This window comes from Python bivittatus, unplaced genomic scaffold (genome assembly GCF_059951505.1).
Source record: "Python bivittatus isolate LINGU-HERP-01145 unplaced genomic scaffold, Pbiv_v1 ctg000610_np1212, whole genome shotgun sequence".
In the NCBI taxonomy this organism is placed as follows: Eukaryota; Metazoa; Chordata; class Lepidosauria; order Squamata; family Pythonidae; genus Python; species Python bivittatus.
This window is the reverse complement of record NW_028277088.1, coordinates 1479676-1507438: the sequence shown is the minus strand read 5'-3', so window position 1 is coordinate 1507438 and position 27763 is coordinate 1479676. Positions and strand designations below refer to the sequence as shown.

Genomic DNA, 27763 nt, shown 5'->3' with positions numbered 1-27763 from the left:
CATGTCCTTCATTTCCCTATCAGCACAAAGGACTCCCTGGGCTCCGCTCTCATCTGATCCACCCCACCCGGCTTAGCCACTGGCCAGGGATGAGGGCAATTGTAGCCCAGCAAGAGCAGGAGCCCCACAAGTTCCTCAGCCTTGCTGAGGGCTATCAGAACAAATGGGAAGACTGGTTGATGGCCACGTTTGTCCAAAGGAAGACCTCTGTCCTCCCCCAGAAGGCATCATTAACAACAGCTCTGCTAAATTAGAGTGTGGCCAGATCATAATGGCCAAACATGAACTATCACAATTTTGAACACCTGAGTTCTTAATTATAGCCCTGCTTTGGAATGTTATTCCCCCATCAAAAACTGACATTTGGGGGGTCCTCTCGAGAAGGCCTTTGCCACACACAGCAACTGGGGAAAAAGATGAAGACTTACAGAAGTAGCCCCATTAAGAGACATACATACACACATGCGTGTAACATGCATTCTTTATCAATGTATTATTTATAAAGTGGAGAAATATTACAATGAAATTGGCACTTACCCTCTCCCAGTGGTAAATGTGCTCAGCCTCAGCACTAGACAGGGGAAGCAGGAATGGGGCATTCATGAAGGGAGGGGGATGCAAAGATGGCAGCCACAACCATGTGATCAAATCACCCCTTTTTTATATCCCCCATGCATGCAATGCATGAAAAAAGGGGGCAAGGATTTGATCACACAGTCTCAGCTGCCAGTTTGACTATTCCACTCCTCCCCCGGATGTCCCTGGGCAAGGAGCCCCACCCCAGTTTTTCAGAGAAGAGATTCTGTGGGGCTGATTTGCTCGGTATAGCAAGTTCGGGTCTTCCCTCCCCAGCACTCCTTCTCTGGTTGGTGGTGGGCTTTGCATTAAATGTCTGCCTCCTACCAATCCTTTCTCATCAACAGTCCTGGATTTCTTGCAGTCCTTACAGCAGCATCAAAAATGATAAAGCAACAAAACGATTTGCTTTACCTTCTTGTGAAGACAGCAGAGGCAGCTTGGCATCTTTTCCTCCTCCTCTCTTCTGCTCAGCCTTTTCTTTCCTCAGCTGAACTCATGAGCAGAAAAACTTTCCTCCTCCAATTTTAGTCCTTTATGTTCTACTACGTCATATCATCGCTGTTATATCATGGCTAAATCCTCACCGTTAATACTACTGGGTAAAGCCAGGTGTGTTTCTTAATGTCAGTCATACTTAGAAATCCTCGGATTTATTATACTGTTAATCCTGAAAATTTACAGAAAAAAGAAGAAAAAAGCTGTGACGTGCAAGCTGTGTCTCTTCCACCCCTCTTGTAAGAAAGGAGAGAGGAATCATCCCAGCTCTGCTACACGATGTCCAAGACAGACGGGGGTTTGTTTTTCACTGCAGCTTGGACCGATCCGGGCTTCTTCCTCATTTGCTCAAAGGCGGTCATGGCTCGAGAGTATTTGTGCTTTCAGACCAGAAAGGAGAAAGGACCGTTATTTCTACATTCCTATTCCAGCATGCTTCGCTGCAGCCACCTCCACAGAAAGGATCAGTTAGCCATTTTAGGGGTGCTGTACAGCTACAGATGCTCAGGGGGGACAGGTGTGGCTCATGGGTCACCCCCCCTTAGTTGTCTTTAGTGCTGAGTTAAAATGAACTTAAGCCTCTAGTCCTCAAACAAGAAAGGGGAAAAGCTCTCCAATGTGTGGGTTTAATGAAAGCTTAGAATTCAGGAGTAGTTTCTGGTAAATCCTTCAGCACTTTTTTCTCCTGTATTATGTTTCAGCCTTGATCTCTCCCCATTCCTTAGCTTGACCTATCTTTTAAAGGTAGTTCTTCTGCAATGGGGCAAAACCATCAGGGCTTTGCAGAACTCTTCCATCATCTTTGCTGCTGCAGAAAATAACCTGTCTTTTGGGAATAACTAGTCATTTTCAACAAAACCTGGGCTCTTACTGTGCCACACCTTTGTTAAATCTTAATGATTTTAGGAATTATCAGCTCGATAACTTGGACACAAGTTCTCGTTCAGTATCTAGCAAGCTGCGTTGCTGGGTTGCCACTTGCATCTGTTAAAAATTATCACTTCCTCAGGCAAAATTGATAATCCAATCACATATTCCAAGTGCAAAATAAGCTCCCTTGTATCTGTTTTAGATCTCAGAATGGCTTATTTCTGCATATAAAATAGAGGTCTTCCTTATTCATTTATTTGCAAAGCTGCATTTGGCAGAATTCGTATTTGCATCCACTCCCCCTTGCAACCATCCCCAAAACAGATTTTGGCCTGATGGAAGCTTCTGCAAAATCTAGATGCTTGCACAGACTTAAGTTTCTTGTTACAAGTTCATTTTTGACACTCCTGTAACATCAGCACAATCCCCGATACATCGGTCCTTCCTCTTCCTGGAGACCCAGGTGTGCTTGCAACAGATCCCAAAAAGCCACCCAGGGCTCAAGATGCTTCACAGCTTAGATGCAGGGCCCATATCATCTAGTGCCCTTCGAATGTGGGGCCAGCTGGGGGCCACTTGGAAGCTTGCAAGCAGCCTTGGCCCCCTGAAGCAACCAATAAAGGTCTGTGGGATTTACCTTACGGTCCACCTTTGCCTTGGCATTATAGAAGGAAACAGAAGCTGGGCAAAAAGGCAACACTTCCTGTTGCATTCGGTCAAATCTCTCTTGTTCGTCTTCATCCTGTTAGGAGGAGAGAAGGACAGGCTGAAGAAGGCAGGGAATTCCTAGGAGCAAAATGCCAGACATTAGGGGCCCACTTCAGCTTGCAGTGTGCAAATCGTGCGAGGGCTTGGTTGGGGTTGGGCAACCGCACTAATGCACAGCGTAGCCCCAAAAGTGCAGGAGCCCAACCTCAAACAGCTTCATTGTAGCCCACCTAAATCAAGGCTGTTTCACTAGAGCTGCAGATGTTTCACTTTAGTTGGGAGGAAGACATTTCCTTTTATGGACTCTCCTCGTAAACCTAAATTGGGATGAACAGAAACATCTGGGTACACAGAAATCTCTGTCTTGTCTCTTAAAAAGGGCTTGAAAGCAGGCACTTATGTGAATTGAGGCCTTTCCAGTATGAATGTGGGAAAATGTCCCCCTTCTCATTTTAATGAATACTTCTTTTAAATTGAATATTGTCCTAATGCAACATCTCTCAACTTTGGCCACTTTAAGATGTGTGGACTTCAACTCCCAGAATTCTGGAAACTGAAGTCCACACATCTTAAAGTGGCCAAGGTTAAGAAACACTGTCTTAATGTATTGTTTGTGTATTTATTCAGCATTTTACTGTTGTTTTTAACTGTAAACAGCTTTGAGATGCTCTGGCAGAGGAAACCACACATAAATATAATACATAAATAATGTTAAAAAAAAAGAGGAAATGGTTCTGTATGGAAAATGTCAGTTGCTTCTCAGCTAGGACCTGGCAAAATAGGCTCCCGACTGGCGATACCCATACCTTACAGGAAGCCAGAATGTGGGAAGGCTTTGGGGGCCGTGGCTTAGCTTAAGGAGTTCTAGGAACCCAGTCATGAGCAAGGATTTAGGAGATTATGGGAACCCAATCCATGGGTGCGCAATTGTTCACACATGCACAAGGGCATCCCAAAACCAGTCTCCCAAAAGGGAAACAAGCATAGTTCAGGAGATTAGAAAGCCCTGCCAGACAACGCTTGAAGTCTCTGCGGTAGGAAAAAACAAGAAATAAGGAGCACTCTCCGCTGAAAATCCTTCTCTCTCTCCACTCCAAGGAACCCCACAATTTTTCTCTTTTCCCCTCCAGCAGCCACGGGGAATGCCAGCAAATTCCTGGGTGTAACCACTTTGCAGGGGCAGAGCTGCTCCAAGATGCCAATCACTGATCAGCTCCTTCTGGGGCAACCGTGGGAAGGCAACCTGACTTACCAGAGTCAGGACTCTGTTTATTGGAATCATGCCAAGCCTGATGGATCCTCCAGGCCTCAGGGCTTCCTTGACCTCTTCTGGGATCAGGAATGACTCATTATACCAGATGTCAAACTCTGAGGGGAGGGTGGGAGATAAGACAGAATCAGAGTCACACACAGATGGGCTGAGCGGTGCTCTTTATATAAAGCAGCTCAGAGAAGTCATTCAATATTTTGGGGTGTGGTAGAGGTAGTCCCCAGTTTAAGAACGAGTTCTGTCCCCAAGATCTGTCCTTAAGTCGAATTTGTATGTAAGCTGGAACAGTATTATTGTATAATCCTGTATAAGTAGTATTGTAATTAACTTGAATCATCGTGTATTTAACTTGAATTTTGCTGCAATAGGCTCTGTTCTTAACTATGGGTTGTTCTTAAACCGGGCATTCTTAACCTGGGGACTACCTGTATCATCAAAGTAGACCTGAATCCAATGCCTGGAGTTCAGAAGCTGGGGTTCTATTTTGGACTTGGGACAATCTGAATTCAGACTATCAGATTTCCTGTCCTTCCTGCAACCAACCACCCTCAAGTGGGTTCATCGCATGCCATGTTCACGCTCCCCCAGGTCATGTGAAGCCTCCCATGTCAGGGCCAGCCTCACCCAGCCATACCTGTGAGCAGCCTATTGCGACACTGATCTACCAGGGTTTGGCAGTACTGGACCTCAGAGCGGAGATCTCGCAACTCGTTGTAATCTTCCCGGTACTGCTTCTTCAGATCCTTCAGCTTCATGATCAGGAGGAATTCTTCTTCATCGATGATGATCTGCCCTTCATCATTCAGGTATTCACCTATAGGGCCCAAGACGAGAACAGGGTATCCTAAGATATGCAGGTGCCCAGTAGAAGCCACAATGACATCAAAATGATGTCCCACGTGTCATTATATCATTGTGCAAATGAAAATTAGGTGCTAAACTGAGTCATATACTATGCATGATAACATCACAGAGAGCTGAACTAAATGTTTTTTTGATCCCTTCCAACTTTACAGTTCTATGGTTGTTGTATGATCGTGCACACTGTGTCTCTTCCCCTGCCCCATGGACATCCATGCTGAAAACAGGGGATGCAAAGTGGACTTCACTGGAGGGAGGAGGACCCTCTTGGGCTTAAGTCAAAAGGCGAATTTTTCAGGCAGTTTAACTACCCCTTGAGCATCTTCTCCTGACTCGGTTCAGAGGCCTCCCTTTCTCAAAATCTTGCTTTTAAAGAAGGAAGTGTCAAAGCACGTAATGTTGGAGAAGTTGTCTGGGTGTGACTGAGCTGTGTCTGGCTTCTTGGTGACTTAAACACACTCCTCATCTCAATCTGTTTCAGGGAGCTACTTCTCCAATCCTCTCCACAAATACTGCCTGGGGCAGATCTGAGTGCAGTCAGGATTCAGAATTTTTCTTCCCTGTTTTACTTCCCTCGCTGTCAACATTCTAATAAAAAATGAGGAGGTCGAGTCACAATGTATTGACCTTGAAGCGGTGGATCCTGCTTTATTGTACTGTGAATTTTATTGTATTTTATAATTTTTATTACGTTTTTCCACAGAGTAAATACAATACAGACTGAGTTACAGAGAAATGGAGAAAAGTAATAAAAAAGGTGAAAAAGAAATATAGAAAAAGAAGTAGAAAAGAAGGAAAAAGAAAAAAAGAAAGAATAATAAAGAAGTAGCTTGTGGTCTTCTTAACAGCAGTTATAAGTACATTTATATTTTGCCCTCTCTCAGTAAGGTTACATCAAAGTTTCCTTCTTTCCATAATCTACCCTTTCTAATAATCAAATCCATAAATCATCAGTTAGTTTTTTTTCTTTTTTCAGCAAAAAGTCCATAAGGGGTATTGTGAAGTTTACAAGAGTTTTCGGCAGGATATTATCTGGCCTATTTTAAAATCAAGAGCAGGAAGAGATATTTCTGAATGTTAAAATTTCTACTCGCAGATAAAAAACCTAAAATTGCAACAGCAACAGCCAAATTTTTAACCAATGCTATAAAAAAAAAAAAGGTCTTTAGTAACGCATTAGTTAAGTTTGAGTTTTAAATGTTTTCCGTAATTATTCTTCTTCCTAGAGTTTCCCTGAAGGGTGCGGGGTCCGCTTTTTGGATCAACGAATGCCATTTCATGTGATCGAATGCAGCAACTGTGTCCAACTGGGCGATCTTCACGTCTGCGTCGTCAACTGGGTGCTGCCATGCTCAACATTGCACGTGGCTGTTGATCCATCGGTTGCGACAGGAATTGACCAACCGGCTTGTCACCCGAGCCTAATGTCAGTTGGTCCGTGTTCAGCTCGGTGCCACCCCTGCAGGAGGTCAGCTTCTAGCAGCATCAGCAAGGAGGAGAAGCGATCTTTGCCATTTTGTGTAATATTTATTATTTTATCCACCCAGAGTTGTCGTGAGTTGGGCAGCATACAAGTTTAATAAATTATTATTTGTTAAACTGTTTTATCTAATGCCAAATGTTAGATTATATTTGTACTTTGTTATTTGGGTCTTTTGGCTGTAAACAAAATTATATACACACCCATTAAACAAGGAAGATGCTCAACAATGTGTAAAACCTGTCATGGTTGAGCTCCATTCTCAGTACTGAAATAAACCGTTATGTTGCTTGCTTGCCAGTTTCAATAGGACCTGCCTTGGGCCTTTTGATGAAATTGACCCCTTGGGAGAAGAATCTGGTCAATTTCATCAATTGGGGTATTTTCCCCCCTTTGAAAGGATACAGAGCAACAGCGTAAAAGGAAGTGTACAGTTGGAGGAAATGTATAAGAACTTCCTCAGAGCTTTTCCTGAGGAAGGAGATGGTGAAGGAATTACTATCGGATGGATGTCCCACAATTATGGGAAAGGAGGAGGAACAGATTCAGAAGTAGCACCAACATTTCTTAAAGGGGCCTGAAGAAAAACCATTTTCTGAAAGGAAGAGTTCCCAAAATATGTCCCCAAATATGTTCAGCTCCACCAGGATGCACGTTTAAGTGGAGCTGAACCCATTTGGGAGTGCTTTTTTCCTCCCACATTTTAACCTCTTCCTTCCTGTGAAGACATTCCTCTTCTGCAGCTGTCAGCTGAGTCAACGTTTCACAGAAAGCACTGAAGCCTCTGTTTCTGTTTTTCCCACCTCCCGACAAACAGGCAGAGGCTCAGGAGTGTTTTCGACAACTACATGTGAACAATGCTGTCGGTCTTTTGAGACATTCTGTTTTCAGAGCGGCAGTGGGGACGACAATCCAATGGCTCGTTCACCCAGACCAGTTCCTGAGGGTTTGGACTCCGACTAATTACTCGATGCCTAGGCCCTTTATGGGGAACAAGGAACTCCCCTGGAAAAACACATTGTCTCCCGTCTGCTTAGAGTGGAAGCAAGCATGATTCTAACGTTGGAAGGAGGGATGTAGTAATGCAGGTTCCAAAACGTCACCCCACAGGAAGGCCCATTTAGCAATCAGGGCATCCTTCTAAAACTATCCCACACATTGCTACTAGAAGGTCACCTCTAAAACTGAGATCCAAACTACAGCAAAAGCCCGCCTCAGCCGATTTGGTGGCCATGAATTCCATCAGCTGCCATACCAGGACACAGGTGGGACAAAGCAAGCTCTCCTTTTGCTCCTCCTGCTTACCTTGCTGCTCCCGTTCCAACTTCTGGACCTCAAGGGCCTGGCGGGTGGTATCCATCTCCTGCTTGAGCATGTTGATCCTCTGAACAATGTTGTTCATTTTTTTCTTGCGGTCGTTCAAGATGGCTTTGTTCTCCTTGAAGATCCGGTTAATTTCGCTTCCCCGCTCATTCTTGAAATCCTCAAAGGCTGTTATCTTGGGAGGTGGGGAACTGTTCAGAGGAGACAGAAGGGGCAAAATTCGCTCTTTTAGCCACAGGCCTGCTAAATAAGCCACCCCCTTATTTGCAATTACTTATTACCTATTCCTTATCCTGCTATTGAATCATTCACGCAAGAAACACTATCTCCTGTGCAAAGGGACTGGAATTTTCAGACTAGAGAGGAGTTACAAGGACTGCCTAAGTCTATCTGAAGGGCGAAGCCAGAAAGAAAAAGGCAGGAGACCACTGTAAAAAGCTACCTGGGCCTGAAGCTGGCATCATCTTTCGGTGCTGAGTCAGAACGATGTGTGTCAAGGCTGGAGAGGTCCTGGTCACGGACTAGAGCGTCTTTCCCCTCCAGCTCCTTGGCGGTTGCCACCACTTGGCTGCGAGATACTGAAACAGAGTCCAGATCCTTTCCAGAAAGAGGACTCCCCAAACCTTCCTTCCGTGTTGTGGGGCTGAAAGACAAACAGAGGGCTCAGAGTCCCAGCAGGTTCTCAGGGTCAGGCTGCCTTTTGGCTGAGCTCAGCCAGGGATCAAGGTCTGACCCTTTGGGGAGCATGGCCCTGGTCATCTTAGGTCTGAGGGTCTCACAGCCCGAGCACTGGGAGCCCTCATCAAAGGCTGCCCTGGCAGGGCCAAAAGCTATGACAAGATGAGTGTCCAGATAATCCAGCTCGCTGCTTGCAGCACGCGGCTTTCAGAGAACCTGATTCCTAGCTGCGCAGAGGTGCTTCAGAAGCTGTGGACAGGCTCAGAGCCAGAGACATCCCCCAGATCTAGAAGCAGCCCAAAGAAAGAGAAGAGGAAGAAAACACATGCCACTTGGCCTAGTTTGCATCATGCATGTGGGCACCCAAAGCTTTCTCTGTGATCCTGCTTGCGAATGGACGTGCTGCCTCCGAAGAAAGATCACAGCTCCCCCAAGACCAGAGGGGGCCCAGATAAACAGATATGTCTTAAAAGCAGAGGACAGTAGATGCAGGTCAAATCATTCCTGGTTATTTCTATAAAGTACATCAGTCTTAAATAGGTGGGCTTTTTCCAGCTGGGTGAAGGAGGAAGCTAACACAACATGACTTTTTTTTTTTAATCTCAAGTTGGCAGATGTGTACCCACATGGCTGGGGAGGGGAAGAGCCAGCAGCGAGAAGAGAGAACACCAGTGCAAATAGGGACTGCTGAAGCCAAATGGGGGTCTATTTTAGAAGGGTCACAGAGCAAAGGGGAGCCACTTCACATGGCTGAGTCGGGGGGCTCAAGGTAGGAACGTCCTGGTTTAGGCCAACCTGAATAGATTGGCTTCAAGAGCCAGAAGCATGAGTCGCTCCTCATGGAAACCGCAAACCCAACAGCTTCCTTTAAGGCGGTGTTTCCTAACTTTGGCTGCTTGAAGATGTGTGGATGTCAACTCCCAGAATTCCCCAGCCAGCATGGCTGGCTGGGGAATTCTGGGAGTTGACATCCACATGTCTGAAAGCTGCCAAGGTTGAGAAACACTGCTCTAAGGTGCAAAACTGAATTGGTTGCCTCCTGAGCAATGCCCCTCTGCTTCTCCTTCGACTTATGGCCAAGGGGGCTCTTGTGGAGGGCAGAAAACAGGGGCTGGTTGCATTGGTTTTGAAAGCATAAGATGGAGGAGCCATTCTAAGGAAGTGTCTCTAGGTTCCCTCTGACCCTCTTAAATGGCCTGCTGAAGGATTCTGGAAATCAAACATTTGCAAAAGACCTCAAAGAGAAAGAAAGAAATGGGGAGGGCAGGGGGAAAGTAAGAGAGCACCAGTCATCCCTTCCTTGACCTGAGGCATGTAAATGATGCCCAGGGCTAGGAAAATAAATAAATCAAGGTGGATGGATGGATGGATGGATGGATGGATGGAAGGAAGGAAGGAAGGAAGGAAGGAAGGAAGGAAGGAAGGAAGGAAGGAAGGAAGGAAGGAAGGAAGGAAGGGCAAGCTAAAGGAAGCAAACCCCACCCTCCCTTGCACTGATGGTGTTCCCTAGTCGGGTCATGAAACGTCTGCAAGCAAACCACCAACCTCAGGGAGCACCAAGGACTCCACAAATAAATAAATGATTTTCCAACGCCAGCCCTGGCGTCTCTTTTCCCAAGGCGCCCAGACACCTGCTAGCCGAGGAATGGTAAGCAGGCAAAACAGCAGCCAACCAACCTGGTCTGTTCCTTGCCTTTCTTCGCTTTCATTTTTTTGCCAGGCTTGGAGGAGAAAGGGGCAGTTCCGATGCCAAACCCTTGCCCGTCCATTTCTCCAACCAGATGGCCATCAGCGTCCACCAGTCCTGCCTGGGGAGAGCAAAGAGCGGGAGCCAGGTGTGAAAGGATCTTGAATTGGCCTCCCTGGATACTGTGTCTGGGTGTCTCCTTGCTGGACAGATCTCTCAGGGCAAGCTCTGAATTTGGACTTCCCAAACCCAAAGTTTGCATTAACCTTTTGAAACTGGGGAGAAGGACATGCTGGGGCAGGAGGTCTGTTTCTTCGCTTACCTTCTGAACGGCAGACAGAGTCGCAAAGTCGTTCTTGTCTATGAGGGTGTACTTGCTCCGCAATCTGGCTTCCACTTCCTGATCTTGCTGGCTAAAGCAACACATATTGGCTGGGTTCACACGAGACACTTAACCCCTAAGCCCACACAACGCGGCCACGTTGCCTATCGTGAACAAAAGAAGTCAACCACTGAGGTGATGACAGGATTGGGCTGACCCTAGCCAGGCCTGGGAGCTAAGCAGGATCAGCAATGATGGATGCTTGGATGGGGCACCACTGGGAAATCCAAGGGCTGAACGCTAGACTGGGAAATAGAAAAGAAAATCCCCGAAGGACTCGCAGATGTCTTCTTTACTATTGCCAAGTCCCCAGTCTGGGCTTTCAGGGTCTTCGAAGATGTCTTTCCCTTTGCTTATGATGGCTTTATGGGGTGGGCTAATTCATAGAATACACTAAGACAAGAGAGGGCTTCCCAGGTCTGCTGAACCATCAGCTACTCACCCTATTTTAGTCTGATCGAGCATGCAGTCCAAACTCAGCTGCTTTGGAGTAGAGAAGACTAAATCACCAGCAGCTGGTTTTATTGCAGAATGGTGCCTTGCTGGAACTGCCTTGGGCTCCTGTTGGGGTCACATCGGGGACACCCCATCCCTGCTTCTCAAGCAGAGTGTGCCCTCCCTTTGGATGGCTGCAGTTTCACAGGTAACCCACCAGGAACAATCCTGGATCCCCAAAGAGACCAAGCCATTCACTTCCCAGTTGTTCAGCCAGTTTTCAACAATGGCCCGGTTATTCCCTGAAGCATCTCTGATGTCATAACTACAAGAGCACAATGACATCATGAACTGAAGAGTGACAGCAAGCCATCCGTCCCTCCCCTTCTGGGGGCAGGAAGCCACCAGTTCATATCCAGGAGGCGTTCCTTGGCTTAGCCCTCGTTTGTTCCCATCTTTCAAAACCTACTTTTAGGATCTATCGATTGATCAATCGACCGATCTATCTCTCTATCTCTCTATCATCTAACTATCTAACTATCTAACTATCTAACTATCTAACTATCTAACTATCTAACTATCTAACTATCTAACTATCTAACTATCTAACTATTTAACTATCTATCATCCATCCATCCATCCATCCATCCATCCATCCATCCATCCATCCATCCATCCATCCAATTTGTATGGCCACTCATTGGGTGAGACACAACTCTGGGTGGCTAACAGCAATAATAAAAACACAGCAGTAAAACAGTCCAACAAACAAACAAGAGAAACCTGGCATTCAATCAACAACTTCTATCCGACTGTACCGTCTCCCAGGCTCCAACTTTGGGAAAAGGCAGCTCTTCATGGCTTTCAGGAGAGCTAAGAGGGTGGGGGGCCTGCCCGATCTCAGGGGGGAGGGTGTTCCATAGGGCAGGGGATGCTACAGAAAAGGCACACTTCACTAGATGGCGACACTGGAGGGAAGGGACCTGGAGCCTGCCCACTACTCTATCCAACCTAGAGGGATGGGCAGATCCCGGAGGAAGAGGCAGTGGCACAAATAACCTGGCCCTGTGCCACGTAGGGCTTTCAGGGTAATAGCTGGCACCTTGAATTGCACCCAGAATACGTATCACGTATCAGAATCATGCAGCAATAGTGCAGCCTGGGCAAACTGAGAGGCCCCCAACACTAATCAGCCCTCTTGCCTGCCTGGCCTGGCTGAGCATTTTTAAGAGTGAGGGAAGAGTTGGGATGAATGGATTCCTTGGGTGGGGTTTCCGGAAGAGACACCCTCCCCCCGTCTATCCAGAGAGGCAGCCCTGGACTAGCCATTAAGCAAAATAAGCACCTCCTTAGGGCACCAAGGCAAGGGGGGCACCACCGATTTTTTTCTCCTATCATGCCTTCATTCTTTCACTGCCACACTTGACTTCTGTTGATTTTTTGGTAATTGTCCTTATCTGCCGTGTTCAACATTAACTTGCCTTGTTGTGTTCAACTTCAATTTGGGAGGGTGAATGACTAAAGTCTAAAAGTTTGGTTTTAAAGTGTTGCCAGACACCACCATGGTTTCTGTCTCATGGCCAGGGAGTTTCACCTCCATCAAGGGGCACCACTGTTGGGTGGTGAGTAGGGCATCAGTTGGCCTTAATGCAGCCCTGCAGAGAGGGATCAGGCTGGGAAAAGTGATCAGAGACAACGCAGGCCGGGCCAGATGGGCAACAGAGGGTCTCTGCCCAGGAAACTTTGTTGGCTCCTAGTAGTCTCAACCTGCCTGCTGCCTCCTGTGGGGAGTGGAGAGGGCAACTGATAAACTCACTGTCAGGCTGGTGTGATACAAGTTTGCCCCTTTTGTACACAATCATAATATCACAAGTGCATTCAGAAGGGGTGGGGCTTGCATCAGGATAGCCCAATGCCAGAAAATTTGTATAAAATGACGTGTCGTTTGTACATGGCACCTGTCAAGCTGTCAAAAATGTACAAAGGAAAATAAACCAATGTTGGAAGTGTGAAAAGGAAGAGGGGACTTTTTATTATGCATGGTGGACCTGTGAAAAAGCAAAGAAATTTTGGGTGCAAATCCATACAATGATGCAAAAGATATTGCGGATTAACATTATGATGAAACTGTAACTGTTTCTATTGGGTTTTATGGACATTGAACTAGCAAAGAAATATGGTAAATTAATATTGTATATGGTAACTGCGGCAAGATTATTGTATGCACAAAGATGGAAGAATAATGAAATACCCATAGTAGAAGATTGGATTATAAAATTGACAGAGCTTGCAGAAATGGCAAAGTTGACCAGTTTGGTCAGGGAAAAAACGATAAAGACTTTTCTGAAAGACTGGAAACTTTATACGGACTCTTTGTTGAAAGAAGAAAAGACAGAACTGATGATTTATGGATTTGGGGAGCAAAAAGGGTTAAAGTGAAAGAGGAAAGAATAAAATGGCAATTACTTGATAGAAAGAAGGGTGGAAGTCATAATTCTGTTTTCTTTATTTTTTCACTTTTTTCTTTTCTTTTTCTAGTTTCTCATTTTCTTATCTTTCAATTTTTGATCTATTCTATACTTTTATTGTATTCAAAAATTCTATTAATAAATAAACGCACCAGCCCGATGCTATTTTTGTCCTTCTGACGAAGGTTCTGGGTCCCACCTTTGGACTTTACTGATCATCAGGTTTTCTGTTATAAAGCTCTCCTGCTTAAGGCAGAAAGGCTTTGGGTTTCCTCTCTGCTGAGAGGTGGAATCCTGGGATGGTTCACCCTGCAACCCCCTGTTACGCCAACCCCGGAGGGCAAATCATGCTACCTTGCAGGTGGGGCAAAGGAAAACAGCTGCAAGACATGGCAGTTCTGGCAAGGTCAAAAGCGAATGGCCTGAAACCAGACTAGCCCACTGCAAGAACAGGGAACAGGAAGCGACTAGTCCCCCTGCCCAAGCTTGCAAGGCTGCAGAGACCAGGGTTCCACATGGACAGGAGAAAAGGTGCAAGAATCTAACCTTGACCTTACTAGAAATAGGGTTGCATTTTCTACTTGTCAGCTGATGGAATTCCTTAAGGAATTGTCTGCTTCTTGCAATAAGCATACTTATCAGAGAACTGTGTCCTTGAATCACTGCATGGATGACTTCCTGTTCTAACCTATTGGTTAAGAGCAGTCTGAGACGCTGCCAGGGGGCTGGCTCTTCTGTGCGGCCCTGCATTGGGTCCTGCAGGCTCTACCAGGGAAAGTCCAGACCAAGGTACCATCCTCTAGCAGTCAGAGCCTTTGCTCCTCACTCCATATTGTCTTTTACTTATAGATGTTTTGGAGGTTTGGGAGTTGTTGGTGTCCCAGAAGGTCATCTTCCTGCTATGGAAGGAATTACTTTTCTGGGAGATGATGAACACAGTGATGAAACTTATTTACAACCCATCTTTCTTCCCAAAGGACTCTCTGGGTAGAAATGAATGAAAGTTGACCTAGACCAGCGTTTCTCAACCTTGGCATCTTGAAGATGTGTGGGCTTCAACTCCCAGGATTCCCTAGCCAGCCATGCTGGCTGGGGAATCCTGGGAGCTGAAGTCCACACATCTTCAAGCTGCCAAGGTTGAGAAACGCTGACCTAGACTATCCACACAGCATCCTCTAATATCAAATGGACAGGGTTTGATGGAGGAGAAGTATGGTGGTGTAATGTATGTGAAATGCCCCATCAAAGATCCATCCTCAGTAGACCACTATCAAAACTTTATTATTGTAACTGTAGTCCTTAACAGAATCTACCCATGACTACTCCCAAGTCCTTACCTTAAGATGATTTTGAACTGGTTAAACACTTCCTGGATTTGCCGGATGCTCATGATCTGTAGGAAGCAGAAAGAAGCAGAGAGAAGGGCAAGGAAGTTGGGGGTGCCATGATGAGTCCAGGATAATCCTTATCGTTTGCGCCACAGTTCAAGGAGTTAATCACAAAACATAGCCTGTGTACAATGTGGGCTTTAAAAATCACATATCCCAAAGCGAAAGGAGAGAACTCTCTCTGCCTCAGGTTGTATACAGTAGTTCTGTTCCCAATCCTACTGCAATCCAGTTTGCCTAGATCTATCCTACTGCCAGCCACCTAGATCTATTTCTAGCTACAAAGAGTTCCATCTACATGATCCCTGCCCTGGGTTGGATGGCTTTTGAACCTGCCACAAAGCACACCACGTTAATAACACTGATTTACATACATGAGCATAATCCTACTCAAGACTTCCCAAGGATGCTTACTCCCAGATCAGCAGGTGTAGATTTCCCAGAATACTAACCTTTCCTGACTGGGTATTTTGGTCACTGTAGTCCAAACCATCTAAAGAACATCAGATATTCTCCAGATCTGCAAGTGAGCCACTTACGTCTAACTCATCAATGGTTCCATCCAGATACCGACGGACTTGAGAGTTGATTTCTGCTATCTGGATTTCATTCAGAGGCTCATAAGACACTGGGGGGCGATTGAGCTAAAAACAGAAGACAACAGAATCAGTCAAGGATGGACCAGGCAGTTCCTCTGCTGCCTCTCCTCGGTTCAGCCTCAACTCAATTGTCTCAACCCCAGGCTTCCAAGTAGGTGTAATTTAAGAGAGGATTTGCTACAGATCCTGACCCCTGGAGAATGTCATCTTCAAGGACCCTGGGAGTGAACCTTCTCAGCCATGGCCCTCTCCTCTGGAACAGCCTGAGATCTGGCTGGTTCCATCCCTACTAGTGTTCAGGAAGGCCATGAAGACCTGCTTGGTGGAAGACTGGGTGGAAAGCCTCTCTGAGGAAGTAGTGCCGTGAAGGTAGTGGGGGTTCTGATCTACTTCTTGATTCTACATCTTGCTTTGATGATTCCTTTACTGGGAAAAATTTGTAAGCCACTCAGATTTGGTCTGATTGGAGCAGCATACAAGCCCAAGTGTGTGTGCACGTGCGTGCGCATATGTGCATGTGGGGGGGGGGTCTGCTTTATGGAGATTCCTGCAGTTCTTGTCTCAAGGGGTTACTGACCCCAACACGAAACACTTATAGAAGGCATTTTCAAGGGGGGGAATTAGAAGTTGGCAAGGTCAACCAGTAGCCAAGGGCTCCTGAGCTGAGAAGGGGCCACAGTCCTTCTGCCAATGTAACACGGTGTCAGCCCTTCAAAGTAGGGCAGCTCAAGAAACAGACACGGCTGGGACTCCAGGAATGCCACTTTATTGTTTGGTTTATTAACAAAATATTGAAAGCCCATCCCAGACCTTCACTGCCTCTTTTTAAGGATAAGGTCAAGGCAGGGCTGTTCTAGGTCTCTTTCTCACACCTTCTATTTTCCCAGAGCTGAGCAACAGTTTCCTGTGTCCCACTTCCTTCTCCAGGCCAGTACTTGATCCCTCTGCAGATGGCATCTCTGCTTATGAACACTACAGCCCCCAATTCTTCAACCTACCCCTTCTTCTTGCCAGGTTGGAGGTGGGGAACCCGGTAGACATCTGTGGCACTTAGATAAGGCATATCCAGAACACCCCCACTGGGGAAAGTCTCTAGGGAGCACAAAAGATTTCAAACTGAAAACATCCTGTTCAGAGCAGGCTTTTCAAGTATGTTGGAAGTTCAAAACACCTCTGTTTCAAATCCAAACACTCTATTTTTAGCTTAAAACACTTCCAAAATGCTTGAACCAGTCCACTCTGATACAAGGCCATTGTTTCAAACCAGAGACAATGGTTCTGGATTTGAACAGGACATTTGAAACATTTTGCGCCCTCCTAGAAATCATTTTTCTCAATTCCCCAAACTCAGTCTGGTTAGTACTGTCTTTTGAAGGATGTAAGAGGAAACATGAAACCAAAAGGGAAAGAACTGACTGATCGCCAAGATGACATGAGATTGACCTGATTACAGTTAGTCCCCATGCATTTAGTGATTTCCCACTGCCCATAAACATTCTAGACTTCGGGGGGCCAAAGCAACCTTGGGGTCTTCGGTTTTGCATCCCTGCTTGCACCATGACATCTGGTGCAGGCTACCAGCTTGGCAGGCTTCAGAAAAGGGTTGGATCAATTCATGGAAGTCCTGGGGTTCAACGGCTCTTAACCCTGATGGCATGGGACTGCCTCTGAAAGCCACCTGCTGGGAGACTCATGGGCTTCCTTGGGCAGTTGGTTGGCCACTGTGAGAACAGACTATCAGGCTAGATGGGCCAGGAATCTGGTCTAGCGGGGCACTGGTTATGTTGTTATATTATGATGCAACCAAGCCCAGTTGTGTCATGTCACCAACCCATCAAGGTGCACCTTCATAAATGGTTGCTTCTTACCAAACTGTTGTGCATTGCCAACTCTTCCTTCAGGTAGAGGACCTCTTTTTCCAAGTTCTTCACCATCCTCTAAGCAGACAAGAATGGCATTGACTAAGTGATAGGAAAGTTAGGAAGAATTGCTCAAAAATGTTTTCAGACCCCAGGAAATACAAAGTGTCCATCAGAATCCTTCCACCTTCCTACTTCTAATCAACATAAGGGTCTATTCCTGACTCTTATACAACTCCCACAAAATGTGACTGTGCTTGTTAGCATTTCACAAACTTATTTCTCATTGTAAAAAGATCGAGGAGTTCAGACCACCATTAAGGTGGGGTCTGTTGGAATTTCTACAGCTTCTTGGATCAAGTGGGAAAAATAAGAAGTAATGCTAAAATTGGGCAGCCTTAAAGCTTCTGAAGGAAACATGGGATGTCAGTCAAAAAGGGTATAGCAAAATAAACAAATAGATGCCTCAGTTCCTGAGTATAAGGAGAAGATCTGCTGGCTGGAAATTTTTATTTTATTATTTTATTTCTCACATTTATACCCCTTGCAACTGGAAGATGGAAGCAGCTGGGATATGGTTTCCCTGCAATAGGATTTCCAGATTACTCTATCCAACCAAACCAAGTCATAAACCACAAGGCAAGACAAAAAAGAAAGCCACCTCCAAATTTCCTATGGTTTCCAGCCACACAGTCCTGTAGAACTACTTATTTGTATGATCCCAAGGATGGTAATCTATCAGACTTCCTATTCACATGCATTTTCTTCTTCTGTGATGGCATCCAGCTGTGGAAGCAATCTCAAGCATTAGAATCATATGACAATCATCTTTAGTGTGCATAATATAGTTATGTTTGACTTCAGAAGAGCCAACTTCCCAAAAATGAGAGTGAAAAGAAAGTTGAAAGGGAAAATCAAGAGGGTAATTTTTCTCCAGAACACTCAAGAGATGGTTCAAAATCACCACAGAATCTCTGCTACAGTGGATACCTCAGATCAGGAATGGTGCCTTGAAGGTCAAGAGGACATTGGAGTAGTTAATGGTCAGAGATGTTATTCAAGGCAAGAGAGCTTCCTTGAAAAATGGAAGTGTTGCTTAGATTAGGAGAACTAAAAAGCACAGAAATTCTGGCCAAAGATCTGCAAGCAGCAAATAAAAGATACCCCCCTCCCCCCGCAAAAAATGCACAGCAAGGAACACTAAGACAAGCAACAAAACATTCTTCATATATACATTTGGAATAAGAAACAGACTGGTAAGGCCCTTGGGCCATTGGAAGACAAGGAGGCAGCAGGGAAACCAAATTAATTCTTTGCTTCTCTCTTCACTGCTGACGATGTTGGACAGATGTCCATGCCCAAGATGACTTTTTCAAGAGGAAGATTATATGAACTGAGACAAAGAGAGATGAAGTTACACGCCAAATTGACAAACTAAAAAACAAACAAAAATCCCTAGGTCCAATTGGTATCCACCCAAATCTTCTGAAGGAACTTAAATATGATTTTTTTTCCACAAAAATATGTAACTTGGCAAATGTTCTTGAGGACTAAAAATAGCCAGATGAGGTCCTCCAGGTATCAATGTTGGGACTGGCTCTTTTTAACTTGCATATAAAGGGGCTTAGGGTTGACCAGAGAGGTGGCCAGACAGTTTGCTGATGACGCCAAACTGTCCACAATAGCAGGATCAAGGAGGGGTTGTGAAGAGCTCCAAAAGGATCTCTCCAAACTGGATGAACAGACTTCAGATCGGCAAGTTCAGTGTAAAGAAGCACAAAACGATGCATGCTGGAACAACAACAAATCCGAAACTTCACTTTTCCATTAATGAGATCCAAGCTGGCAGTGACTGACCAGGAAAGGGATCTTGGGGTCATAGTAGACAACTCAGTGAAAATGTGAACCTAGTTTGCACTTGCTGTATAAAAGGCACATTCCATGCTTGGAATCAATAGGAAGGGAACTGATGCAGTACAATGGCTGTTGATAAAATAATGACTTTATGTGAATCTATAGCGAGGCCACATTTGGAGTAATTTGCTCAGCTCTGATTACTACCCTTTAAGAAGGATACCACAGGGCTAGGCCAAGAAGCTCTCCACGAAGAAAGCCTACAGCGGTTGGGCTTTTGAGTCTGGAGGCCTATCGATGTATATAAAACCATGCATGGCATCAACGAAGGAGAGAGAGAGAGATATTTTTTCTCTCTCACACTGTTAGAACTTGAAGTCATTCACTGAAACTAAATGTAGGTATTTCTTTTTCACAAAGCCCCCAGTTAAAGTTTGGCATTTGTTGCCAGCAGTTGTGATGGTAGCCAGTTTGGTCTAGTGGCGAAGGCACCAGGCTAGGAACCAGGAAACTGTGAGTTCTAGTCCTGCCTTAGGCATGAAAGCCAGCTGGGTGACTTTGGGCCAGTCCCTGTCTCTCAGCCCATGACATCAGGCTCAGGTGACAAGCCACTTGGTTAATTCCTGTCGCAACCAATGGATCAACGTTTGGTGGATTTGAAAAAAAAGCAGACCCTACACTTGCAGAAAAAACGCTAGGAAGAAACGCTGTGATGGTAGCCAATTTGTAGAGTTTTAAAAGGGGGGTGGAGAAGTTTGTGGAGGCTCTCGGTGGTTACGAATCTGGGTGCCTCTTCCTTGCCTCTAAACATACCTTAAATCCCATTTTTTGGAAAGGGACAGGGAGAGGAAGGTCTTGCCCTCCAGTCCAGATGTGTGAGCCTCCTAAACGCATCCAGCTGACTACAACCCTGATGGTTGACTACAGGGATGTTTGGATAGATGGGTCTATTTTTTTTTTAAGAAAATAAGAGTGCAAGACAAGCTTGTATGTTCTTAAGAAAACAGCTGGCAAGAAATCCTTCCTGAACCCAGGAGATTACATGTAATGTATTCTGGTTTGGAGAATTGTCTCAAGGTATGAAGAATGAATATCATCTTAAGCATGTGTCACTCATGTGGGGTGGATATAAATTCTAAGATTGGAACCAGAGTCTTCCTACATGAGGCTAAGAACCTTAGACATGTGAGGTACTCAGAAGAGGATGCAGAATCAACTGCAAGATGTCTCCACGCATGTTGGTACTGTAACTGGAATTAGATGATTGACACTCAAGAGTGGCCCCAAAAGGAAAGCTAATATTAAGTAAAGAAATATTCCCTTGAATCAAGCTTGATTCCCATTGACCATGGCCTTGTAATCTGGGGGCCAGCATGACAGAAATGGTTTGCCTTATCGTAGCATTTTTAAATTTCCCTGTCTAGCTGACATACCTAGGATTCCCAGGTGATTCCTCAACTTATTACTAGCTAGAGCCATCCTTGTTTAGCTCCTGAGATGGCCCAAGGTTGGCTAGGTGCATTCATCTGCTACAGAGGTGGGGAATAACAACTGCCAAGTGTTGCATCAATGGCACTTCCATCTTCCTGAGTCCAAAATTCAGCCCAATTTCTTCTTATGGTCATTATCCCGGGGAGGGCAGATTACTCTATGGGCATGATCTGAATAATGATTTCATTGCCTGCCCCACTCTACCCTTGGGCTAGGTATTCAAAGTTGCATCGGCCTTTCCTGTCTCCTAGCCCCATCACCCTCTCCTTCAAGAGAGCAGAAACATCTAATGAGGACATACCTCCGAGTCGATTTTTTCATTTACAATTGGCTCAGTAGTCACCCATTTCATTCTGGTGGCAAAACGAAGTGTGGACAGCTGCAAGAATATTAGCATTACCAATATTTGTCATAGTGCTATTATTGAGGACTTCCAGCAGTCTGCATTAGAGATCATCTGTATGCAAAGTTGTACATATTTCCTTCTTGCTGCTCTTCTTCTGACAGGAGAAAGGTCAGAAGTCAGCAGCTGCAATGATTGTTCCTTTCAGACCAGGCTGAGAACAGTTGCACAAACATTCAAGAACAGCTCCAAGAAAGTCTCGTTCCAGTACATGTTGGGCAGCATAATGAACGCTGTGCTTGGAAACTGGAGATCTCTTTTTTTTTTTGCTGTGTGGAAAAAGTACCAGACTAGCCACCACAAGGACTATTTTTGCCTTCTTTGGGGAAAAAGCTGAAGGCAACTACCTAACCCAGCTCCTCTTCTTGCAGCTTCAGGTTACTGAAAGCGCTGTGGTGGTTCACTAAATTATTACTCCAGACTTGGTACACTTGCCAGCCCTGGGAGTTTCTAGAGAGGGCCTTACGGTCACTCTGATCTAGACCCTTCAAAGTTAGATCAGGAGGAGTCTGGTCGCACCTTTTCCAACTCACCAATTTCATTAACAGGCAGAAGTTTTTGTGAGCTGCGGCTTACTTCCTCAGATGCATAGAGTGTATTCCGATGCTGCTGCTGCTGCTGCTGCTGCTGCTGCTGCTGCTGCTGCTGCTGCTGCTGCTGCTCTTCTTCTTCTTCTTCTTCTTCTTCTTCTTCTTCTTCTTCTTCTTCTTCTTCTTCTTCTTCTTCTTCTTCTTCTTCTTGTTTGTTTGACTTGTCCCCACCCATCTCCCCACAACTCCCCACATGCTCTATATTGTGCATAGAGATACATTTAATAAAATTGGTGAGTTGGAAAAGGCGCTACCAGATTCCTTCTAATTTCTTGCCGCCTTAGACTAACACAGCTCTCCTCCTATAAAGTCAAATTTAGAACCTGACCTTTGCTTGTAGCCAGTCCCCCCCAGCTACACCCAAGGCCATTCTCTGGTCCAGGGACAAGCTTAAGAATCAGGCTTATTTGACACAGGCTGCTGAAGGGGGGGAATACAATCTTGGATGACTGTAGGCAGGTGCATGCTATTTCTGAATGCTCCCCATGTTTAAAAACCACACTACTGAAAATTAATTATTGTGCTTTTAGATTGCCCAATAAGCCGGAAATTTCTGTCTCAGGCATCTCCTTGATTTGCAAGGTTTCTAGTTGCAAAGAAATATGTTTTTAAACAGGAAGGCACTGGAAAATGCCATGCCCCATGTACTGGGTAGAGTGGAAGAGTTCTTATTTTGCTCCATGTTGCAAACATTTCTAGCTGAGCATTTCTGAGAAAGTGCCTTAAAAATCTGAAACTGTAGCATAATCTCTGGACATGTTCAGGCCCTATCTAGGTCCAGCTGGCCTGGGGCTTACCGTCTCCACTATGTGAATGGCCTCACTGCAGATGTTAGCCACAAGGACAGTGTTGCAATTCCCACCTAGGAAAAACAGGAGGAAGCAAAGGTGGTTTGCACTAAACCAAAAATGAGACACACACACCTGAGGAATTCTGCATTCAGGACAAGAAATGTAATGTTGGGAAATGTCAGGGTTTTCAAGCATAGTCCATACAGTGTGTTATAGCTACACCTCAAAGCCCCACAAAATACAAGGAAACCACAAGGATATCACATGCATTCTAATGTCGTTGAACAAATGACACGATTTGCACATTACAGAATTTGCCTCCTTTGCATGATGACATAATGGCATGTGTGACATCTCTTGCTCTCCTTCCTGGAGATATCCAGAAAACCTGCACTTGGGATTTGATGATGGCTAAAGATGGAGCTGGGTTTTTTGGGTGGTCCCAAGACTGTTGAATTCCTTTACAGAAAGTTTTAGTTACAGCTTTTCTCTCATTTAGAGTTCCAGTGGAAACACAACTCCAGTCAGAATAAGGGTAAGAGAGGAGAGGTCTCCTAAGACACTACCTGTCAGTGTTTAAAATTTAAAAAAAAAATTTTTTAATTAAGTTCTAAAATTTAAAGTTTAATTTTTTTAAAGATTTAAAATTTAAAGTTTTTTTTTTAAGTTTCAACATTTAAAGGTTTAAAAGTTTTAAAATTTAAAGTTTTAAAAGTCTGAACATTTTAAGGAGGGAGGAATTATTTTATTTTTTAATTGTTCTATTTTATTTCCTATATATTGATCGCCAACCTGGGCATTATTGAACAGACTGGTGCACCTCAGTAAATAAACGGTGATGGTGATGAAGTTAAACTACACTTCGCATGACATCTAGCCTTGTTACATCTCTGGAAGGAATAACCAGGCTTGTGCTTAATAGGGATATGAATCTGGATTTTCCCCACCCAGGGGAACCCAAGCCCCTACCTAATGAATCCTTCAAGGTGTAAGTCAGCTTGCTCTGGCGGAAGGGGACGTGATCCCGGTTGTAGTCTGACAAGGCGATGACAACCTGTTCGAGGAATGACAGTGACTTGTTGATGTAAGTTGCTTCCTTCAGTCCAAATCCCTCTGACTGTCAGAAAGAGAAAAAGAAAATTAAAAAGAGATGACCAAGAATATGTCATTCAGTATATATCCATGCATATAAAAGCAATAATATCTGTAAAAAGAGCCTCACAAGGATTTAAAGCCATCCGGAAGCTACAACCACATAATAAGTAAGCATCGGTAAAAGACCCAGAATGTTTCCTGACCACAGGTGGGTTGCAGAGCTATACTGGGCAAATTCTTAGGATCTGCAGAAGTTTGTACCAGCGGAACATAAATGAGACCAGTATTTGAACGATGCCTGGTGGACCTCTCAGCCCGAAGAAGCATTCTACTGGTTGCTGGCAGAAGAGTGGGTGGACGTGGGCATCCTTATGCTGGATCCTGTATTTTTGTCAGCCCATGGCCAGGCCCCTCCACAGAGAAAGTTTACATCAGCCAGGAGTTTCCCTCTCGCTGACTTCAATAAGGAAACGGAAAACCCAAGAGAGAAAGCAGCAACGAAAGCAGCTTCAGGGTGCAATTTTTTTGGCAGAAGAGCTGGTTGCAATCATTATCATCATCATAATTTATTAAATTTGTATGCTGCCCAACGCCCAGTGACTCCGGCTTCCCCCTTGATTCAGGATAAGCAGGGAGCGTGATATGAGCGGGGGCAGTGCATCCCTGAAGCTTTGTCAGTTGATGGGCACGTCTTCAACAGCACACAAAGGAAAAACAGCCCTTGTTCTCTTAAAACAGGGGCAGCCAACCCACAGGGTGCATGTGATCTGCAGGCCACAGGAGGCAAAGCCTGCCAGGAATGAGCAGCCTCTGGGAAGTGTATCCCCTCCCTACAGGCTAGCTCTGAACAGACCCCTTTCCCAGCCATCTGTGGATGGGGGAAAATAAGAGAATTCAAGCAGTGAACCTTTAAACCTGTTTTGGGGGAGTTACTGAGGGCTGAGAATATTTGCAAAGAGCAAATTTGTAGAAATGGGTTGACTTCTACATTCTCTGACTGTATTCAGATAAGATGCTTACCTAGGTTAGCTGAGTTTAAGGACCAAAATGGGTACCATGTCCACACAAAACTTAAAACACCAGCTTGCTTTTTAATACCCCACCAAAACAATGGGAGAAAAAGCTTTAAAAAGGCTAAAAATATCAACCCCGTTCACCCAGTCATCTCCTAATGTGCTGGCAGATCTCTGCAAGGCATAAAAGCAAAGTATATAATCCCCGCTCTAAAAACAAGTTAGTGAACTCATAATATAACCCTAATTTTCTTACTTTGCTCTTTGACAGCCTCTCTGAGCCTGCAAGATCCACTAAGTTAATTTTGGAGGTGACATATCTGGCATCTGAAAGGATTCTGGAATGACACTGAAGTGAGAGATCAAAAATGTTAGGGCGTGCTTAAAAAAAATGTTGCTGTGAATCATAGATTCCTGGGGTTTTCCAAGCCAACACGAAAAGTTCACCAGTACTGACCTCAATGTAAATGGTGAAGATGCAGTGGGACCTGGAGGAATGCTTATTCAAGGCATGTTGACCAACAGCTCTGTTGGTGTCGCCCTAGCAGAGAAAGGGACGATGGAGGCAGAAGTTGGAAGAAAGTTCATTTTCTCAGGATGGCTTCCGAGGTGGAATTAAAAAGAAATTACTATCCAATGGCCGTGAAGTGCATAAAAATATAGTACAGCTTAAAAGCCAAAGAACAGAAATAACTGCTTTAAGCCAAGACAAACTAAATGGCCTAAGAAAATGCAAAAAGTTGGGGCAGAGATGAGCAATTTTATCCGTATCTCTTGAAATGAACACGCAACAGATCCTTGAGCAATTTCCCTGGTCTATTTCACCTTGTGAGCATGATATAAACCATTATTAATTTCATTAGCTTTGAAAGACTGGGGGTGGGGTGGGGTTGAATGCTATCACCACCATCGAATATATTGTGCTTGATATGCATCCTATGGGATAATGGGATTTGCAGTCCCTCGCAGGGGTCATATTGAGGCTGTACGCTATCTGCTTTGATCCAGTTTAAATTGATACGTGGTCTAGCATGAGCCTTCTCCAACATGATGTAACTTCCCGCACAGCCATGCTGGTGAAAGATGCTCCAGGAGATGGAGTCCAGCACATCTGGAAAGCAAGCTATTGAGGAAGGCTGACACAGACCGCACGCTCCTCCATATGGGAAAAATATATATTTGCATCACAAAAAATCCATGGTGGAAACACTGATGCAAGGGAGGAATGTTACACTAGGAGGAGACAGACAGATAGATTTGAAGTGTACGTATGGGTCATTTCTGCACCTATAGCATCTTCATAGCATCACCCGGCCCTCGCTGAAGTGGTATGAAGCCTGTCAGCATTACTGTTATGTTGGCACAGCGAGGGTTGGATGATTCTAGAAGACACCATATATTGTTGGCATGGGAATGCCACTGGGAGTGGAACTACAGTGCTTCCACAGATAAATACAATTTTGATTTTAAAATACTTTACCTGTTGGGAGTTTTCCCAAGGGAATTCTCAGAGCTATCCTTTTAAATGAGAAACCTGGGGAGTAAGACTAGGCTCTAAAGTGACATTTCCTCAGTCTCTCAAAGCTACAATGCCCTGAGATCCAAGGGGAAGCCACAGCAATTAAAATGGCAACATGCATCATACAGATGTGGGCTAAAGGTCCTATTACAGCAGAACCGAATGTAGCTCCGTTGAACAACAGGAATGAACATATATCCTAATCTGTAAAAATGCTACCCCTTGCAAATGGGATAGAGGAAAAAATCCCAATTATGCTTACCTCAAACAAAAAATTTAAAGCAACTTCTTCATTAGGAGCAGAATGTATAGAGAGACCTTTTACCGAAACCCCCTGGGGACTTTCCACTATAGACAATGGAACGTCACTGACTGAGCCAAGTTGGGTCGATGGTAAAAGGTCAGAAATTATCTCATTGTGAATCTCCAGATAAGAAATCCGAACAGTGATAAACTGGCTGCTGTGCTCCTCCATGGACTTGAAGACCTGCAGGGAAGGGCAGCAAATTCAACTTCAAGATGTTTGCAAGGGACTGTTTTTTCAAGGGGGCCCATCCAGCTTTGGAACTCAAACCAGGAAGAAATTCTCTTGCAGGAGGGTCTGCAGGGTATGGTAAAAAAAAGTCAAGATGCCACATACATAAAAACTGGGTGCACTTTGGTGACCTTTTGACCATACCCTGTGGACATCCCTGGCTGGAGAACAGCAAAGCTTTCCCAGGCCAGTTAGCTCAGCATCTTTATGTAAGACACGGGGCCCTAAATATTTTTGCAGCTTTCACAAGCCCATCTGTGTTGACACAGAAATGTAGAAAAAGCTTTAAAAGTAACTTAAATGCAGATTTTTTTTTAAAAAACTCTCTTTTTAGAGAGAGATAAAGGAAAATCCCAGCCACCCCCACAAACAACATGGCATAAGCAAACTGCATCCTTGTTCTACCGCAATGATGCTCAGGTCCTCCGATACTTTGTATGACCCTCCAATATTTGCCCAGATTTCCAGGGACAAGGAAGGTGTGCCCTCTGGCCACAAAAAGTATTCCTGGTCTAACAGGAGTCTGAGATCACCCAGCAAAAAAAGCCTAAGTTTCCTCTTTGTCTTCTGGTCAAAATCACCTGCTGGATAGCTCGAGGTATGATCCCCCTGTGCTTGAAGTTTCCTGTTGTTCCTGTCATGGTGAATGTCTTGCCAGCTCCAGTTTGCCCGTAGCACATTATAGTCCCTAGAAATGTTTCAGAGCCAACAGCGAACAACTCAGACTCGGCCTACTGGATCTCTACGAAATGTAGCCCTTCCCTTTGACAGGAAAGAGATTTGCTTCATGAATAAGCTTTGGCCAATACAATATGGGTTGAATGTGTTCCCCAATCTGCCTTCCCCAAGTATGTTGGATTAAAACCCCCATCATTCCCAGTCCAGAAGGCCAATGGTTTCAGGAGAGGGGAGGCTGGCTTTCACACATCTGCCAACCTTCCTGCACGCTGCAGGTTCCGTTCAATGCAGATTCACAGAATAACGATCAGAAGGTTTACCATTATATCCATTTAGTGCCTGCGAGACGAGGTCTTTGGCTACAGCGTCATAAACCACGTCCTGAGGCGCGTTATGAAGAACGCCATCTAGTTTAAAAGACCAGTCTGTCTGCTTGTTGTTGACAACGCCTTTGGAATGATCCCTCTCAATGTACACCTCAATTGTCTAGAAAGGGAATAAATTCAAGTTCCATCTTAAGATGCATCAATACAACCAAGTAAAAAGTTATCTCCAGAACTCCAGAAGAGTTTGGTTTCTGTCATCTTCTGTACTCATTTAGCTCATTTACCTTGTTGTCTGCCCCAAATCTGATCATGTTTTGAGGAAAGTCTGCCGTCGGCTTGACTCGCGCAAATGCTTTAACTCTCTTGGAATTGATGCACATTGCCAT

At 44.8% G+C, this 27763-nt stretch overlaps 1 protein-coding gene and 1 long non-coding RNA gene across 2 annotated transcripts in view; one reads left to right on the top strand and one right to left on the bottom strand.

Annotated features, from left to right (window-relative positions):
• LOC148214546 (uncharacterized) overlaps positions 1-6381 on the top strand; it is a 6884-nt gene extending 503 nt beyond the window's left edge. Inside the window, exons 2-3 of the long non-coding RNA XR_015797747.1 lie at positions 4511-4728; positions 6010-6381. This is a non-coding gene — a long non-coding RNA (uncharacterized LOC148214546). The remainder of the gene's footprint in view (positions 1-4510; positions 4729-6009) is intronic.
• KIF9 (kinesin family member 9) lies at positions 213-27763 on the bottom strand. Its single transcript, XM_007434151.3, has 20 exons — positions 27662-27763; positions 27372-27537; positions 26955-27061; positions 26101-26325; positions 24777-24860; positions 24576-24668; positions 23181-23328; positions 22218-22282; positions 20729-20806; positions 17092-17160; positions 15164-15268; positions 14574-14629; positions 10274-10364; positions 9942-10072; positions 8029-8229; positions 7569-7777; positions 4557-4736; positions 3905-4020; positions 2582-2686; positions 213-1454 (listed from the first exon to the last, which is right to left on the bottom strand). Exons 1-20 carry the CDS (start codon positions 27761-27763, stop codon positions 1347-1349), a joined length of 2439 nt encoding a protein of 812 aa, XP_007434213.3. The 3' UTR covers positions 213-1346.

Bases quoted from the DNA above. Each gene is read 5' to 3' on its own strand.
- KIF9 (XM_007434151.3), bottom strand. From the start codon at position 27,763: ATGGCAATGTGCATCAATTCCAAGAGAGTTAAAGCATTTGCGCGAGTC. The intron at 22,283-23,180 runs GTAGGGGCTTGG...TGTTTTTCCTAG, and splicing joins CACCTTGAAGGATTCATTAG to GTGGGAATTGCAACACTGTC. The intron at 10,073-10,273 runs GTAAGCGAAGAA...TGCTCTCCCCAG, and splicing joins CTCTGTCTGCCGTTCAGAAG to GCAGGACTGGTGGACGCTGA.